This window comes from Pristis pectinata, chromosome 23, assembly GCF_009764475.1.
Source record: "Pristis pectinata isolate sPriPec2 chromosome 23, sPriPec2.1.pri, whole genome shotgun sequence".
NCBI lineage: Eukaryota > Metazoa > Chordata > Chondrichthyes > Rhinopristiformes > Pristidae > Pristis > Pristis pectinata.
The window spans coordinates 3242549-3260857 of record NC_067427.1 but is presented as its reverse complement, the minus strand read 5'-3'; the positions used below and the strand labels follow the sequence as shown (position 1 = coordinate 3260857).

Sequence of the window (18309 nt, the reverse complement as noted above, 5' to 3'; positions counted from 1 at the left end):
CTGATTCTCCTGCGTTACAAAGGCAGATATTAGTCTGTTCATTCTTCAGCATTTTGGTTGAAAGCACATCAGGGAAGAAGATTTCACTTCAAATAGTAAAAACTGCTACATCTAAAGTGATGTAATTTCCCTTTAGGGATGAGGAATGTCAGTCTCTGCAGTTCAATCAAAAACAAATGGCTGGTAAAGGGAGATGCACAATAGAGCAAAGGCCATATTACAAGTGCTGTTCAAAGCACCATGGTAAAACAAGCTGCTACATAAGGTTTTAGAGACGAGCAATCAATAAATGCAAACTGGTAATGGTGTTATTTTAAAAATGAACTTCTGAGCATATCTTTAATGAGAAGTTAACCAAAACTTTAATATATTGAAACTCAATTTGATAGAATCATGAACACGTTATTGCATCTGCCTGGGAGTGATGGGATATTGGGTCTTACGCAAGTTATGGACAAGAACAGACTTGAAGACCTATGAATACAAGATAGTAATCTGTAAATCTGGTCACCACTGCAATGCAGGAAAGGTGGCACACAGTTTGTACAAAGCAATATTTTCAAACTGCTGTTAATTGAAGTGGATTATTCACTTCCATAACGTTCAGCAGGGATAAATGTTGGCCAGGACACTGGAGACAATCTCTCAGCTCATCTTCAAAGTAATGCTGTCAAACCTTTTGCCAAAGTTTAAACAGTGCCTCAGTTTAACATCCCACTTGAAAGAATGGTGGATTATTAGAGATGCACTCTCGATGCTCCACTAGAGGGGCAGCCTAGGTTTTTGTGTCCGAGACTAGGGTCCTGAAGCAACAACTCGGAGACTAGTGTGCTACCTACAATCACAGCTAGCCACTTCCATGGCAAATTATTAAATCTCACAGAAATTCCAGTAACCCCATTGGCTGCGTAGGTCAGAGTCTCACTTTAGCTTGCTACCCAAGTGCAGAAAGTACTTAAAGATCAGAACATGGCTCCAGAGGTAACAAAAGATAGTACACCTTCTCCATCTCCATAGGAAGTGGAGGACGAAAAGAACTGAGTAAATATAAAGAGTGACAAATTTAAGATGCGACTACTGAGCAGGACACCCAAGAGCTGAAGGAAGGAATACCGCCCTTGACCAGGTCAATAATTTGCTCCAGTTCTACCCAATCCAAATGTGACAATTGAATCCAACTAAGTTTCCACTGGCCCAACAAATGGACGAACAGCAAGAGCTTAAATATTCATTTCCGAGTGAAGTATTTCCACAACCTGACCGCTGCCTACTGGTTAGCTGCAGAGCATCAAAACTAAATGGCCACATTCCAAGTCACTCTCTTGATTGGGTTGTGACAACAGCAAGCTGTCTAGTTAAAAAGTTTCCAAACCCAAAATTTAGGTAGTTCTGCTCATGTTAAAGAAAACTAGAAAGAAATTCCATATTGACATCTCACTGTCAGCCCAAGGACAGCTTCTATCTCACTGCTTTAAGACTTTTGAACAGATCTCTTGTATGATGAAGTTGAACTCGTTCTCTCAATCTACCTCATTGTGGCCCTTGCATCTGATTTGACTACTTGCACTGCGCTCTGTAATTGTAACACTATATTCTGCATTCTGTTATTGCTTTTCCCCACGCACACGCCATGTGCAAATTTGCTGATGACACCACTGTTGTCGGTAGAATCTCAGATAGCGACGAGAAGATGAGATAGATCGGCTGGTATCGCAACAACAACCTCACACTCAACGTCAGCGTGTTGATTGTGGATTTCAAGAAGGGGAAGTCAGGGGAACACACACCAGTCCTCATTGAGGGCAGTCAGCGGTGGAAAGGGTGAGCAGCCTCAAGTTCCTGGGTGTCAACATCTTGGAGGATCTATCCTGGGCCCAACACATTGATGCAATCACAAAAAATGCACACCAGCAGCTCTACTTCATTAGGAGTTTGAAGAGATTTGGTACGTCAAAGACTCTTACAAATTTCTATGTATGTATAGTGGAGAGCATTCTGACTGGTTGTATCATAGCCTGGTATGGAGGCTCCAATGCACAGGATCACAAGAGGCTGCAGAAGGTTGTAGACTCAACCAGCTCATCACAGGCACAACCCTCCCCACCACTGAGGACATCTTCAAGAGGCAGTGCCTCAAGGTGGCAGCATCCATCACTAAGGACCCTCACCATCAGGGACATGCCCTCTTCTCATTACTACCATCAGGGAGGAAGTACAGGAGCCTGAAATCTCACACTCAATGATTCAAGAACAGTTTCTTTCCCTCTGCTATCGGATTTCTGAATGGTCCACGTACACTACTTTGTTATTCCCTTTTGTTTTGCACTATTTATTTTGTAATTTATAGTAATTTTATGTCTTTGCACTGTACTACTGCCACAGAGCAGCAAATTTTGTGTCAGTGATTCTGGACTATCTCGATGTACTCATGTTTGGAATAATCTGTAGGGATGGCATACAAAAGTTTTCACTGTATCTTGGTACGTGATGATAATTAACCAATTACTGAAGGCTTCAATAAACTTTGTGATAAAGTACAAAACATGCTACAAATTTCCAGGTCTCAGCCCAATCTGCATCTACCTTGCCAATCAGCTGGGAGAATACAATTAACCTTGGTATCCTTGGGTGAAGGAGAAAAAGGTTCAAAGGACAACTGAAGGACCTTGGATCCTAACTACTATTAGTGACTCTCATTGAAATAGCTCGTGATTCAGGGAGTTAAAGGGATGAGTGAAAAAAAAAGCCCTTCCAGCCAGACAGGAAATGTAGCATTAGTAAACTGTGCAAGTTGTGTTGAAAGTCTCACCTTTTAAACTGAAAACCAAGGCTGCCAGGTATATAATTTTTATATACAATTTAAACTGACAGTGAAAGGCAGAATTGGCATCTGAGCAATTAAAATTCAAATGCACAGACTCTTTTACATAAGCAGAATATTAATTAGAATGTGAATGTTAATGTTCTATCTCCTCGTCTCCCCCTTCCACCATTCCAAACATAGATAATGTCACATTAGATGAATAAATTAAAGTTAGCAGAAGAATGGCTAAAAGATTCAATGAAATATTCCAGCATCCTAATTACAGATGATGATTTTATTACCCCAGGGGCAGCCATCTTATATACAAATTATTTTTACAATGCAATATCAGCTCTGCTGAACTGAACACTTATGGGGAACAATAGCAAAAGCAGTCAGAAAAATAGGCAAATATTTGCAGAAATCTCAGTGTGAAGGGAAACTATAGTTTTAAGGAAGGACTAGGTAAGACCACTTCTATTGAAGCAGAGAAAGTTAGAGATTTCATAAAGATGTGTAAAGATAAATCTGGAATTTCCGCAACATCCCAGCAATTTTAAGTAATTCAACAAATTGCAATATTTAAAACTCAAGCCGATTTCCCCCAATACAGAATTCTAAACTAAGTTACAAAACTAGAAAATATTGCTCCTTCACAGGAACGCCAACACAACTCCAAGACGGTGTTTCCTACTCACCATTTTGACAGTAGATCTCCCCACGTCTCCAAAATCTTTTCACCACATTCTTTGGAGACGTCACCAGAGCCACTTAGGAGAGGCTCGTCATTATCTGAAGAAAGGGAGTATCGGACTAAATGAATGAAGGCGACTTTCCTTCCATCTACCAATATCAGGCTGACTTATGTCAAACTGCTAAATATTGCTTTTCTGATCAAACTGATCCAGAAACTACATGCTGGTGAGTCTGACATCACTGCAGGGGATTCTGAGAGACAGAATCTATCAACATTTGGAAAGGCAAGGTCTAATTGGTGATAGTCAGCACAGCTTTGTGCATGGGAAATAGTGTGCAACAGATCACTTGAGGTCCCCCCCACCCCTCCTACCAAGGAGGCATAGATGAGGATAGGGCAGTGGATGTTGTTGTATGGTCTTTAGCAAGACCTTCGACAAGGTCCCACATGGCAGGCTAGTCCGGAAGGGTAGATCACATGGATTCCAGGGAGAGATAGCTCATTGGATTTGTAATTGGTTCGACGGTAGGAAGCAGAAAGTGATGGTCGACGGTTGTTCTCGGACTGGAGACCTGTCACTAGTGGCGTGCCATAGAGGACAATGCTGGGATCTTTGTCGTTCGTTATTTATATAAACAATTTGGATGTGAATGTACAAGGCATGGTTAGTAAGTTTGCAGATTATACTAAAATAGCTGGTGTTGTAGGTAGTGTAGAAGGTTATGAGAAACTACAGGGGGATCCTGATCAGCTACGCAAGTCCGAAGATTGGCAATTGGCTTTCAATTAAGATGTGTGAAGTGTTGCATTTTTAGAAAGTCAAACCAGGGTAGGACTTGTACAGTGAATAAGTTGGGCCCTGAGGAATGTTGTGGAACAGAGGCACCTAGTAGATAGCTCACTAAAAGCAGCATCACAGGTAGTCAGGGTGTTGAAGGTGGCCTTCAGTCAGGGCACTGAGTACAGGAGCTGGGGCATTATGTTGCAGTTGTACAAGACATTGATCGGGAGTATTGTGTATTATTTTGGTTGCCCTGTTATAAGACAGACAACATTAAACAGGAAAGATTTATGAGGATGCTGAGAGCGGTGCATATATGGAATGAGCTGCCAGAAGAAGTGGTTGAGGCAGATAGAATAATAACATTTAAAAGACATTTGGACAAGTACACAGATAGGCGGGGTTTAGAGGGATATGGGACTAGCTTGATGGACACCATGGATCAGTTGGGCCAAAGGGTCCATTTCCATGCTGTATTACTCTATTAAACATTTCCCAGTAACATCGAATAACAACTGTGAAAAGGTGAACACAACATTCTGTGTCTTTAAATTTTGTTCCACTTCCTACATTACTACACTTAGTATTTGCACAACAGTTGCTTTTTAATCTACTTGAAATGCAGACAATGAAAGGTCAATTGAATGTTTAAAGCATCAGAGGTTCTCTAGGAGCAGATGGTCACTGTAGTGTTGCTAATCTTTTCAAACTGAACAATCCTTTAAAGAAAATAAGTAAAACAATGATGTTGGGGCTAGGATTGACAAAACAAACACATGATTAATTTTACATTGACCTTCAAGATGACAGTCTCCAGGTCAGTGGCAATTTGCGAGTCTTCAATGAAATCATTAAGCAGGGCTTGTGAATGGCTTAACATCAGAAATACATGCTTGGCAAATCTGCAACCATTCTTTTGGTTTGGATGAAACCTTCCTTAATGGGTAAACACCAATAATAAAGCAAAAGTACAAGTTAGATATTACGCCTGCACACTCATTCATTCAAAATGTGGATTTGGCTCAGTAAAAGTTACCCTTAGTCCTCAGGATAACAAAGGGTGAAAGCCACAAAGGGAAAGGTTATTGGTCCTACCATTTCAGTTCAAAATGATTTCTACACTCAAGTGACCTTATCTAATGGAAAAGAAACCATTAATGCTTTGAGTCTGCACAACTCTAAAACCAGGAGAGGATCCTTGAAAATCGTAAAATTGCTTTGATTCAAAACTTCAAAGAGAAACGAAAGTCGGCTTAGCATTCAAGTGAACCAACCTTCCTCTTCGTCATCTTCAGGTGGTGAAGGAATGATGGATCCCTGCGATCCATAATGAGGCAAGCGAATGGTTGGACTTGCTGTGGTTTTTCTTCGCTCACGTTCAGACTCGCTTTCCAAACTTGCAACCTCATACAGTGTGTCACTATTGCTCTTTCTTTCCTTTTGATCAATCTGTAAAATAATTCAAAGGTTGCTCAGATATACCGAGTATGTGTAATCAACAACATTCAATAACCTTGCAATTGGACTTAAATAGACCTGATGCTAATGTTACGGACTCAGTGAAAGTCCCTTTAAAAGATAGAGAGTGTGTGTGTTTGTGTGTGTGTGGGGCGTGCTTACGTCAATAGAAGATAAAGGACGTAATGACGTTGTTGAAGAAGTCAGAAGAAGAAGAAGAGGGAGAGAGAGAGAGAAGGGAGAGAGACACCAGCCTGCTTGTTTTCTCTATCGATGGATGAGAAACAATAACTGTGTTTGCCACTGAAATCCATGTAGGGAAGTTGGAAGTAATCCGGTGGAGTTCACTTTGTTGCTGACCTGTAGAAGGAAACAGGTATTTGTGTGTGGACGACCACGGTTCGGATGCTTTTCGGGGTGAGGAAGTCACTACTGAGTAAACACTGAAGTGTCGTTTGGGTTCCATCGTGGAACATTTGGATTTCGTATGTACTCTCTCTATGTTTTTCTACATCTACATCTTATCTTCAGACAACAGTGGTTGTTGAAGAAGCCCTTGCTCATGTTTCACCTTATGGCTTGCGGAACTGAACTTTAAGAACCATTCCGGAACTGGGAGTTTTGGACTTTGTCACACACACACACGACGAGTTTAGTTTTGGGGTTAACTTTCAAGGTTTAACATTTTTGAATTCTAACATACTAACATTTTTACTTTTATTTTACGTATTATCATAAGTAGTGATTAATAAAATAGTTTTTAACACTAAATCATGCTCAGTGTGTTTCTTTTGTTGCTGGTTCGTGACACTAAAATCTGCAAAGATATCTGGACTCAGTACATTTTTACCAGCCAAGCTGAAAAGCAAAGTTCTGACTGTTCATGATCTATGTTGCACAATCTGTATTTGTGCACGGTTACCAAGGTAAACTTCCGCATAGAGTTTTACAGGTGAATGACAAAGGCATCATACAAGTGGAAATTTGTGGCAACATTAGGTGTGCCTGCAGTGGTTGAGTTTTTTTTAAAAAGTTGAATGCTTTTCAGGAGGCAGAGTTAACTGGATGATCCTCACGGCATAAAGCAGATGCTTAATCCCCAAACCTTTCAATCTTCAGATCTCAGCCACACTGTTCTAAGAGGTCAAAGAGAGATCAGGGGCACGTTTACGATGGAACAAACACAAGGTTACAAATCAATGTTTTCTAGCAATGCTTGGCCACTAACTGAGGGCCTGCTTGCAAAAACATTGCAAACTGCCCACAAGAGCTCACATTCTGACTGAAAGTAGTCTGTAGTCCAAGTACATCCAAGAAAGAAATTCAATTTCACAGTTAAATTATCCTGTGCTAGTTGGAGCTGGCAGGCAAACTTGATCACTGCTATTTTCTTAATACAGAAGGAACTAACCAAATTATTACCTGCTTGAGCTTCAAATAAAACGTCTCTGTATAACTCCGTTTACTGAAGGGCCAAAACATTCTTTCACTAGGTGGGCATACTCTCACTTTGGTCTCCAGAAGAAATCGGACCGGTTCTTGCACTTCAGTGACAACCAAATCAACTGCTGTGGTCATGTAAAGTAACCTGTCTGGAAGAGGTACAATGTTGTTTAACAACATGGTATGTGCATATTATAATATCCCTGAGCCAAAACATAAAAGTCAGATGTGGACCCAAATGATATTGCACACATTTTAACCTACATCTAGTTTACTATAGAACACAAAACAAATCACTGCATTTCTGTTAATAAAATCAAACTCATTATTAAACATCATAATAACTCATGACTACTTTTTCCAAACGTAGTTGGAGAGACCTGCTTCAATAAGATGTTTTCTGGATTATTTTGGTGCTCTACATAAATCAAGATTTCATTCACAATGTACTACTCCAATATTCAAATTTCACACACTCTTTCCATTATATTTATTAAACACTGTCCTGCTCAGATTTGCACCTTCCACTCCTCTGCTCACAAACTCATCCAAAACTCTGTAAACCATATCCCAAATTGTTCTGAATGAGAATTATCCATCATCCCCTTGCGAATCAATCCACATTTTCATATTTTAGGTTGTCATCTGAATCTTGCAGCATGGAAACCTGCCCTTTGACCCAGGTCCCTGTTAACTATCAACCCTCTTACACTAATCCCATTTTATACTCCTGGAAGGAGTGCCATCCACTCACCGTCACAAGGGGCAACTTACTGTGCACAGTTAACCCACCAGCACTGCTTTGGGATGTGGGAGGAAACCCACAGTGACAGGGAGAATGTGCAAACTCCACACTGATAGCAGAGGTCAGGATTGAACCAGGGTCACTGGAGCTCTGTGGCATCAGCTCAACTCTCTATACCATGCCAAATCTTTCCACGAGCTCTCCTAGCCTACAATGAGCCAAGAACTCTTTTTGCTCTCCTTTTATTTCACCAAATTCTAAAGCCCTGAAATTTACTTCTAAAACCCCCTGACCCACCTCTCAACTTCCAAGTTTTCAGTCACCTGTTGAACTAACTCCCTTGAATGGCCTTGGGACACCATGTTACTTCATGTATGAAATATATGCTGAGTAAATGAAATTTTCTGTCATAAGCAGGTATTGTCATGATGTGATTGAATTTTAAGGGAAAATAAAAAGCGAAACTGATCTCTGGCACTCTTAATCCAATATTTTTTTTTAGAAGAATTAAGCCTCAACATAACAGCAACTGATTTTACAAACCCAAGAAGCAAGTGAAACAGTCTGTGCTGCTATTGACAAATTAGTTATTATTTATGAAAATATGGAGATAATCCACCAAGAAGCATTCTTTAAAATGATATTCATAATGCCAAATCTTTAAAATAAGCACATTTTATTACCTTTAGGTGTTTCTTCGTTTACAGCTTGAAAATGCGGAGTGTTGGGATTCCAGCTGCCAGTAATTATGTAAGATTTACCATCTGAGCTTTTACCCATTGATTCCTGCAAATAAACATGTATTGCAACAGACTAGTGTTACTGCTAATTAACTAATACATAGTTTGTGTTACAAAACTACTTTGAGTGTCACAGTTTGGTCTGTGGGTGAAACTTAACACTATGAAGCAACTGTCACCAGGAGGATGGTTGCACACTCGTGCATTCTTTCCTGGCATTTACGCAGGTTTTTGTGCAGTAATTTGTTAAAACCTCTGAAAGATTTTGTAAAGAAAAGACTTGATGCAATAATAGGACCATTTTACTTTTCAGACAATATAAACAGTGCTGGAAATGACTCAGCAGGTTAGGCAGCATTGACCTCACAATCTACTTTATGACCTTGCACCTTATAGTCTACCTGCACTTTCTTTGTAACTATAACACTGTTCTGCATTCTGTTATTGTTTTCACTTGTACTACCTCAATGCACTTTGAAATGAATTGATCTGTATGAACAGTATGCAAGACAAATTTTTCACTGTACCTCAGTACGTGACAGTAATCAACCACTTCATTTAACAGTGAGAGAAACAGGTGAAAGGTCATTGACCTGAAAAATCACCCCATTACTCTCTCCATAAACACTGCCTGATCTGTGTGTTTCCAGCATTGTTTGTTATATCTGATTTCCATCATAGATTTTTTGATGTTCCATTACATTTTGGGCAATTTGCTTTCATTACCAAGAGCAAGTAGAAATAACAGTTTTAATACGCAATTAAAAAAACCTCTACCTGAAGAATGGAGAGAAAATGAAACCCTCACCACTCAGTAGTGAGAGTTGGGTGGTTTAGGCAAATAGAACAGATGCACGTACGAGGAGAAGAGAATAAATGATTATGCTGAAAGATTCAGATGAAGAAATATATCAATTGACTGGGCTGAACAACCCATTTCTGTGCTGTAGATCTTAAATACATACTTAAGATGTACCTGACATCTTCAACCTTTCAGTAATTAACCAGGGTGTTTTGAAACCAGCTCCTCTCAATTAGGTGAGAACCTGATAACTAATCCCATTCCCAGCCTACTGGGTCCACACAATCCCCATGAAGTATTATTGTCTCCACAAACACTGCCTCATCTGCTAGGTACTTCTAGCATTTTGTTACATCTGATTTCCATAAGTTTTTGCTGTTCAATTCAATAGCTTGTTTTTGTGCCTAGGGCCCATGATGGCAAGGAGATTTGAAGCTGTTCAAGCATAATTCACACAAGGTCAACACTGAGAAAACAGAGATCCAACTCTTTTTTATCCCCCCCTCATCTGTTACTTGCCTGACATTAGCACTATTTGGCTGATGTGATATCCAGTTCTGATCTCACCAGGACCTGTAACATCTTTTGGGTCAAATCCATCTCCCTGACTGCCCCCTTAATGTAGTACAACCATGATATTTATGCTCGATTCAGATCCAAGCTTTAAGCCTCAAATTTAGTCCATTAAAGGACTTGGAGCCATAGGGCGACTTCTCCCCTTTCCTTCCCTCAGAATAATAGATGTACAGTGCAGAGAGAAGCCATTCTCCTCATCATGTCCCTGCCAGCCAAAGTAAGGCCAATTTAATCCCATTACCCAATGCCAGGTTCATAGTACCATGGACACCAGGTATTTTTAGAATGTGTTAAGGGTTTCTGTCTACATCACCCTCTCAATTCAAAATCTCAGATTCCCTCAACAGGCGGGCTCCTGCTCCCACATGTAGTAAAGTGCTACTGTGGAGCTTGTCCTGTGATGCAAAAGTCATGTGAATCCCCATCCTTTCTGTGCTCCTCTTTTCTTCCCATCTTCCTATTTTCCATAGCCTCATTTCACTCTGAAACCTATGCAGCACAAGCCTCGGCATGCATTGATGCCCCCTCAAATGGTCTAATATTGCTTACAGTTTGTGCTCCATATTCAATAACTATGCCCCTGATCTGTGGGAACATCAAAAGTACTTCAGTCTCCTTTCCCCTTCAAAAATATAACTCCTCAATGTTTAGAGTACATTCATGGAGCAATGGTAAACCCAGACACCAGAGTTCAAAGCCCATCATGGCAGCTGTGGAATTTAAATTTAGATCATAATCTGGAAATTAAAATTCTAATTATTATTTATGACAACCACAGAATGAGGGATTCACGTGACTTTTTGCATGACAGCCCAAGCCCCTCAGTGGTGTGTTATCATGTGTTAATGCAGGGAGGGTGCCTGAAAAAATTAGGGGAGGAAATCTGCCACCCTTACCTGGTCTTGCTGTATGCGACTCCAGACCCACCAATGTAGTCAACTCTGCAAGCCACAAATTGCCATGGGCAATTAGGCATTGGTAATAAATGCTGTTTTTTTTTGTGAAGGGAAATAGTGTTTACCAATTTATTGGCATTCTTTGAAGTAATGCATGTTGTGGATAAAAGGGAACCAGTATACGTGCTATACACAGATTTCCAGAAGGTGTTTGATAACATTCTGCCTCAAAGGTTATTGTGGAAAATTTCACAGTGTAGAGACAACATACGGGCACAGACAGAAGATTGGAGACACAAGAGACCGCAGATGCTGGAATCTGGAGCAACACACAAGATGCTGGAGGAACTCAGTGGGTCAGGCAGCATCGATGGAGGGAAATGAACAGTCGATGTTTTGGGTTGAGACCCTTAATCTGTACAGATCGAAGACTGGCAGATTAACTGGAAACATAACTGGGTATTTTTCTGGTTGGCAAAATGTAACGCAAGGTGTGCCACCGTAATCAGTGCTGGGGCCTCAGCTTTCCATCATTTATATGAAAGACTCAAAATGGATAAATAAAAGTGCCGTGCCTACAAACTTTTCCCAAAATTCCTCTGCCACTTTTCTTCTTGTTGTTTTCGCTTACTCACAAGTGCCTGAATATCTCCAGCATGAGCAGTACCACACAGAAGTATTTACTAGTTAAGCAAAACATAAAATACTTAAAATTATAAATGTAAAGCAAGTCTTTTCATCTCCCATGTTAAAAACAAGTATGCATCAAGGACTACAATTAGAGAAGTTCAATACATGAAAATTGATACTTCCATCTGCAATCCAAGGTGAAGTTAATCTTTCACTTTTTTTTATATAAGTTTTGTGTTTGTCTAAACCAGTTCAAAGGGCATGGTTGGCCTTGGCCAGGGCAAATTTGCTGCTCACCTTCAAATGTCCAGAACAAGATGGCGATTGTCAACTGCTAGTATCTGATGGAAACCAAGTTATCTTTCCTTAATGGCTAATTAAGTTTTTTTAAATGACAGTCTGCCAACTATCATGTGTTTTTGGTGTCAGTCAATCAGATTATCCCTTGAAGCCTTTAGCTTCAATAACTCCTTATTCCTATTTAGACAAGAGCATACAAGTCTCCTCCCTCTCTGTAGTTAAGACATTAGAAACTATACATCATGTCCTTGGTGTTCAATATTCATCCTTCAATCATCACCCCCAGAACAAATAACCTGACCATAGAACATTACAGCATAGTACAGGCCCTTCAGCCCACGATGTTGTATCGACATTTTATTCTGCTCTAATATCTATCCAACCCTTCCCTCCCACATAGCCCTCCATTTCTCTATCATTCATGTGATTATCTAAGACTCTCTTAAATGTTCCTAATGCATTTGCCCCAACAACCTCTGCCATCATTACCCCTTCGGGGTCATTACCCCATTGTTTTTTTATGGGCTTGTTGTGTATCCAACTGTACATGACTGCAATCCAAAATTAGTTCATTGATTGTGAAACACTTTGGCTTACACATCTGCCTCTCATGAAACTACTGGTGTCAGCTTTATTTTGTCCTTTCGTCAAAGTTTGAGATTACTTGCATAATCTTAATCCTCGACCCATTTGGACTAAACTGCACTGGATGGGGAACCATAGTTTCTTTCCAGGACAACAAGGCTTCTGTCAAAGAGTGTTGCTCAGTTGGCTGAAATATAAAGATGACTCTTAACTGACTCCTAAAGTGTTGCACAGAATTCCCAACCTTTATCTCATAAAAATCTCAAAATTTAAGAATTCTCTGTTAACAAGCTAATGTCAAACCTGACAAGTGACAGTTATTGATTATGCCAGTTAACCTGATATCCGCTTGTGAGTTCCCTATTGATAATGCCTTTCTACTATACTTTACACCATGCAGCAGTAACTCATGGTTATTTTTTTTTAAATGGTTAAGTGTCCTGGGCTAACAAACACTGCCCCGGTCTTCCTTGGAAATGAGGGTTTTGGCAGGGGGTGCAGAGAAAGAGGTTGGAGGGGAAGGTTGCAGGGGGCTCCTTAGTGCAGTTCTGATGCCAGCTCCAAAGTGCCAGTGAAGTACCCAATAACCAGGTTTCTACTGTTCTATTCAAACTGATAAAAGGCAAGTGCCCCGGAGGACATACTTGATGCTGCTCCAATTCCATCATCATTTTTATATAACAAAAACCAAGCAATTTTTGCAAACTCAATAACATGTCTACACATTAATTCACCCTGAATATAACAGGAGGCAGCCATATACCATTCAGAGATATCACAGCTATTCTGATCTTGGTCTCGGCTCCATTTTGTTGCCGATTTCCCCATAACCTTCAACTCCCCCACAGACCAAAAATGGTAGGAAATATATATTGTCATTTCATGGATAATATAAACTTAGCATTCTTCGACCAAAACCATGCAAACTCCACCTTTGTACAGAGAAAATCTGAACAACAAAGGAGGGTGCTTAATGAGCAAAAGTCTTGATTGTCACCTTACCAGATCCAAAAGATGCATGTCACTGTTACGAACATCTTTGCCAGGACTGAGAAGAAGACCAAAACACCTGAAGAAAGAACACAACTAGAAATATTAATAGTTATGGATACATTAAATGATATTAGTTCCTGGTCCACTGGTATTCACTTGCAGTGTAATACCTTGAAAATTGTTCCATTGAAATACACATGTATAAATGCACTTTGTTTGCTGTCACCCTTCACAAAATAAATGAAATATTCAGCACAGTTTTAAACAACTGCTCAGATATATAACAGAGAAAATCTGAACAACAAAGGAGGGTGCTTAATGAGAAGTCTTGATTGTCACCTTAGCAGATCCAAAAGATGGCCAGGGTATTACAAAGAATCTGAATGTGTGGTTAAAATGGGGATTATAAAAGCTGCAACAAATGAAGCTAAGACCCTGACAGCATTGCCGTGCAAGTATCTAAAAAGATATCATGAAATATTTTCAGAAGATGATATTGGTAATGAGACTACAAATATAGGATTTGTATTAGAGGTACCACTGGGAAGATTAGAAAAGTTTCGAGGAAACAATTGAAACAAAAAAAAAGGCATTTCCACAAAACGAAGCCAATCCACTGAGGAAATAAGTAAACAGGCTCAATATGCAGCACGGAAAAAAAACTTCAGGCAAGTAGAATTAGAGGAGAACGCACAAATGAGAGGCTTGTATCAGTACAATAATGCAAGTCCAGATTTTGCGTTAAAGGTTTGTCTGACAAAATCATGGAATCTCTGCAAATTATTAGGATGTACTGCAGTTTAGTAATCTGATATTAGTAAACCAAAACGCAACAACTTTCCCATAGTACTACACTGCCCCCTAGACTTTTGTTTTAATACCCAACTTTATTCTAAAGTGAAAACCATTTAAGGATGAATGTTGGGAAAAGGTGAATGAAGTTTATTAAATCTTGTGCAGAAAGAAAGCCACAATAATAAATATTAAACAAAAATCTCCAAGCCATATGCTCTGAACATGCAATAAAATTCCCACAATGCACAAACTAAAATTTCCTCATGTATTGGCAGACTTCTTCCTTGTTACAAGTGATCTTTTCTCAACCTATACTTAACTTTAAAGACTTTGGTTTAAAAGTCGGGTGGGGTGGGGGAAGGGAAGAGAAAAGAGACAGAAAAGTGAAATAAAGCGATTCCGATGTAGCATTACCAAGAAGGCTGGTGCACTGCAACGACATGCAGGAGTTAATAGACAGCCTAGAGCTCAATTTTGCAATACCAACTGGTATTTTGCAGCTAACAAAAAGGTTTAGGAAATGTATGTAAAATTTGGATAAAAGGTGTTCTTCTCTGGGACCACAACTTAATTTTAATTTTGACTGGGCGAAACTAGGATCTTGCCTGAAAGGACTTTGGTACATCTTGAATGAGTTCACTGTGGATCAAAGCTCTCAACATAAATCAGTTTGGCACAACTGAGTTTTTCTCATTGGAGTAGGAGATCTCAGTAAAGGTACTGCTGTATAGCAATAGAAAAGTAGCTAGATCCCGATTCTAATCGATCAATTGTACCAAATCTCACAATGAACCACATGGGTGCTTTATTCCAACAACACAAACTGGAAACATTTCTCAGGAATACAACAGTATAGCTGATTAGATATCACCTTAACCAATTTAAAAAGCACACCACCACGCTAAAACCAGACTAACATAAAACACACTTGGAATCAGAACAATTCCATAACTTAATTTAGCCAAATGTAATTTTTTTATTCAAATAAAAATATGCATTAATGACTTGGTACCTTTCAATGATAAGCTCCTTGTTGGACACTTGCTGAACATATATTACAATCTTTTTATCCATTCCCTGTCGGAGTTTGAAGCATTGTTTATCTTTATCTTTGGGGACTGCACTGTTAAAACAAAATCCAAAAGAACATTTTAGTATCTCATGCATATAAATTCAACATTTCACATTTCCTTGGCACATAGGAGGCGGCCGTTCAGCCTGGCAAGTCAATGCCAGCCCTCAGTCTTCCCATCTATCCCATTCCCCCACTTATTTCTCTTTAACCTATTTTCTCTCATTCCCATCAACTCTCCCAGATTCTCTTGTCAACCACCTATACACTAGGGGCAACTTGCAGCAGCCAATTAAGCTACCAACCACTAGGTCTTTGGGATGTGGGAGGAAACCAGAGCACTCAGGGAAAAGCCCTGCAGTCACAAGGAGGACATGCAAACTCCACAAAGACGACACCAAATGTCAGGATCGAACTCAATGCTGGAGCTGTTGGCAGCGGGACTAATTGCTGCACTGGTTTGCCACCTAACACAAAACAAAAATGCCAGAAATACCCAACAAGTCAGGTAGCAACATGGAGAGAGAAGCAGTTCACTAGGGTGGAGTCAGCAGAGAACAGCTATTGCCAGTGGAACTGTACTGCAGTAAGGAACTAAGGCCCCTAGGAAATAATGGGACAGCTAGAAAACAAGGGGTTATTCATGACATTATACCAATCAAAAATGCCTTTTGCTTGGCAGATAATTAGAAAAATGCAGCTGAATTTCACTTTGATTTATCAAGGCATTTTGAAATTCAGCTGCAACCTAAAACAATGCCCCAAAACATCACAGAACCATTGGCAAGATGCAGTTCACAGATCAGCTTGTCCGTCTCTTTGCCAGTGCTTTACAGTGCAGAAGTCAAAGACAAGATGGAGGTTAGTTACCAGCTGTTCTGACCTCTAGCTCTGCCTCTGGACTCAGAACAGAATTCAGCTACAGAACCCAGACACTGAGCTGACAGATCTGATGCACTTCACAACAGGACCCTCAGCTTTATGGCATGCACATGTAGCTTACTTGATTGAACAGAGTTACTTGTATTTTTCAATCAAGGTCGCAAAGTGTTATGTTTTTCTTTATTTTACTTGATGCTTTAATTAACTAATATTGCTTAAATGGGTTTAAGGAAATTATATTTTTAATTTTTTTAAAATTGCTTTTGATTGCCTCTGACCAAAACATTTAAAGCTCTTCGAAAGGCCTTTGACAACAGCAAGCTGTAGTCCAAGGGCCTCATGATCTGTCATTCACAGCCAGCTCTGCTGTACGAGACAGCTGCAACAAGAACTGGAAGACATAAATCCACAAAAAAAATGTAGCCCTGAGCCCGAGTGTAGACTGAGCACAATTCAGCTCATTTGGTCACTGCAACATTACTCCATTAATGTATTTCTCATTCTACATTGAAAAAGGATTCTCTGAGGCAAGTAAATAAAATGCCATCAATTTTCTTCCATGCTTCGGAAAGAAATCAGATTTAAAGTGTATTCCAAAAGATACAAAAGTAATTACCCTTATCTTTAAGGTGCCAGGCAACATTTGCCAGGTACAAATCAAGATTTAGCCTCACTGGTTTTGTGAGATAAAGCAGCTTTGACATTTTCTAAGATGTATCCATTGAACATTCAATACTTCGACAAGGAAGCTAAATGATTCTTATAACTTTGCTATAAACACTGATTATTTTTAGCTTTTGGCATTTGCAACATTATAAATGAAGTCCTCAAGGATCTGAAGCACAGTGGTGATGGGGGCAATGCAAAAGCGTAAAAGGGAGATGACTAAGAGATGCATCGCAATAAAACAAACAAGGATTTTTTAGTTCATTTAATTGGAGGGTCATAGTGAAAGCAGCCAACAGCAAGAAAAATGAGATGAAACAAGTTTTTTTAAAAAAAATAGTACCATTACAAAAACTAGCTTCATGCAGCACCTTTTAGATGTAGAAAAATATCTCCAGGCACCTAATAGAAGTGATATCAGACAAATTTGGACTCTGAGCTGTCCAGAGAGATATCAGGGTAGATAATCAAAAGTTTGTTCCTTAAAATGCAGATATTGGATTATCTTAAAGGCAGAAAGAGAGGCTCAAGAAGGAAATACCTGAGGTTATGGCCTTAGCAGCCGAAGAGTGATTAAATAGTGTCAAAAAATTTAATGTGGGGATAGTAAGCTGTACAGCAAGTGATGTGATTAACAGGCAGTGGCCTGGTAGCTGCTATTGGACTATGACCTCACGATCTACCTTGTTGTGACCTTGCACCTTATTGCACTGCACTCTCTCTTCAGCTGTGACACTTTACTGTTATTGTTTTTACCTGTACTACATCAATGGACTCTGTACTAACTCAATGTAACTGCACTGTGTAATGAATTGACCTGTATGATCAGTATGCAAGACAAGTTTTTCACTGTACCTCGGTACAAGTGACAATAATAAACCAATACCAACTCTGAGACTGTACATCGGACTTCACCCCCTCCCTAAGTGGTTCACTCAAAGTCCCCATGAAGTCTAGGAATGGCCAAAACATGCCGGTTTTCCAGTGTCACCCAATTCCCAAAGACACACCCCAAAAAAATTAAAGTTAAAAGAAAATACTAATGTCCTCTAGGACATTGGCTAAATGATGCACACACAGATACACATGCACCAAGCTACACTCCAAGTAGAATTTTGTGCTCAAGTTTACTTGGTCATAGTTATAAATTTAAACCTGCTTTCAACATGACAGAATAGGGCTTGCTGTTCACTGTGATGACTAATGCTTTTCCCCCCTCACAGGAGTAGGAAGGATAAAATACAAAAAGACTAGTATCAAGCATAATACAAACAAAATGCTGGAAACACAGCAGGTCAGGCAGCATTTGTGGACAGAGAAACAGAGTTGAAGATCAGAGTGAAGGGTCTTAGACGTGAAACATTAAACAGTTTCCCTCCACAGATGCTGTCTAATTGCTGATGCTTCAAGCATCTTCTGTCTTTATTTCACATTTTTAGCATCTG

General features: G+C 39.7%; 1 protein-coding gene across 1 annotated transcript in view; it reads right to left on the bottom strand.

Annotated features, from left to right (window-relative positions):
- Positions 1-18309, bottom strand: part of LOC127582221 (rab GTPase-activating protein 1) — a 161254-nt gene that overhangs the window by 96973 nt on the left and 45972 nt on the right. The window contains 6 exon segments of the mRNA XM_052037334.1: positions 3502-3595; positions 5556-5730; positions 7162-7331; positions 8611-8713; positions 13459-13525; positions 15257-15367. Coding sequence (XP_051893294.1) covers positions 3502-3595; positions 5556-5730; positions 7162-7331; positions 8611-8713; positions 13459-13525; positions 15257-15367 — 720 coding nt within the window.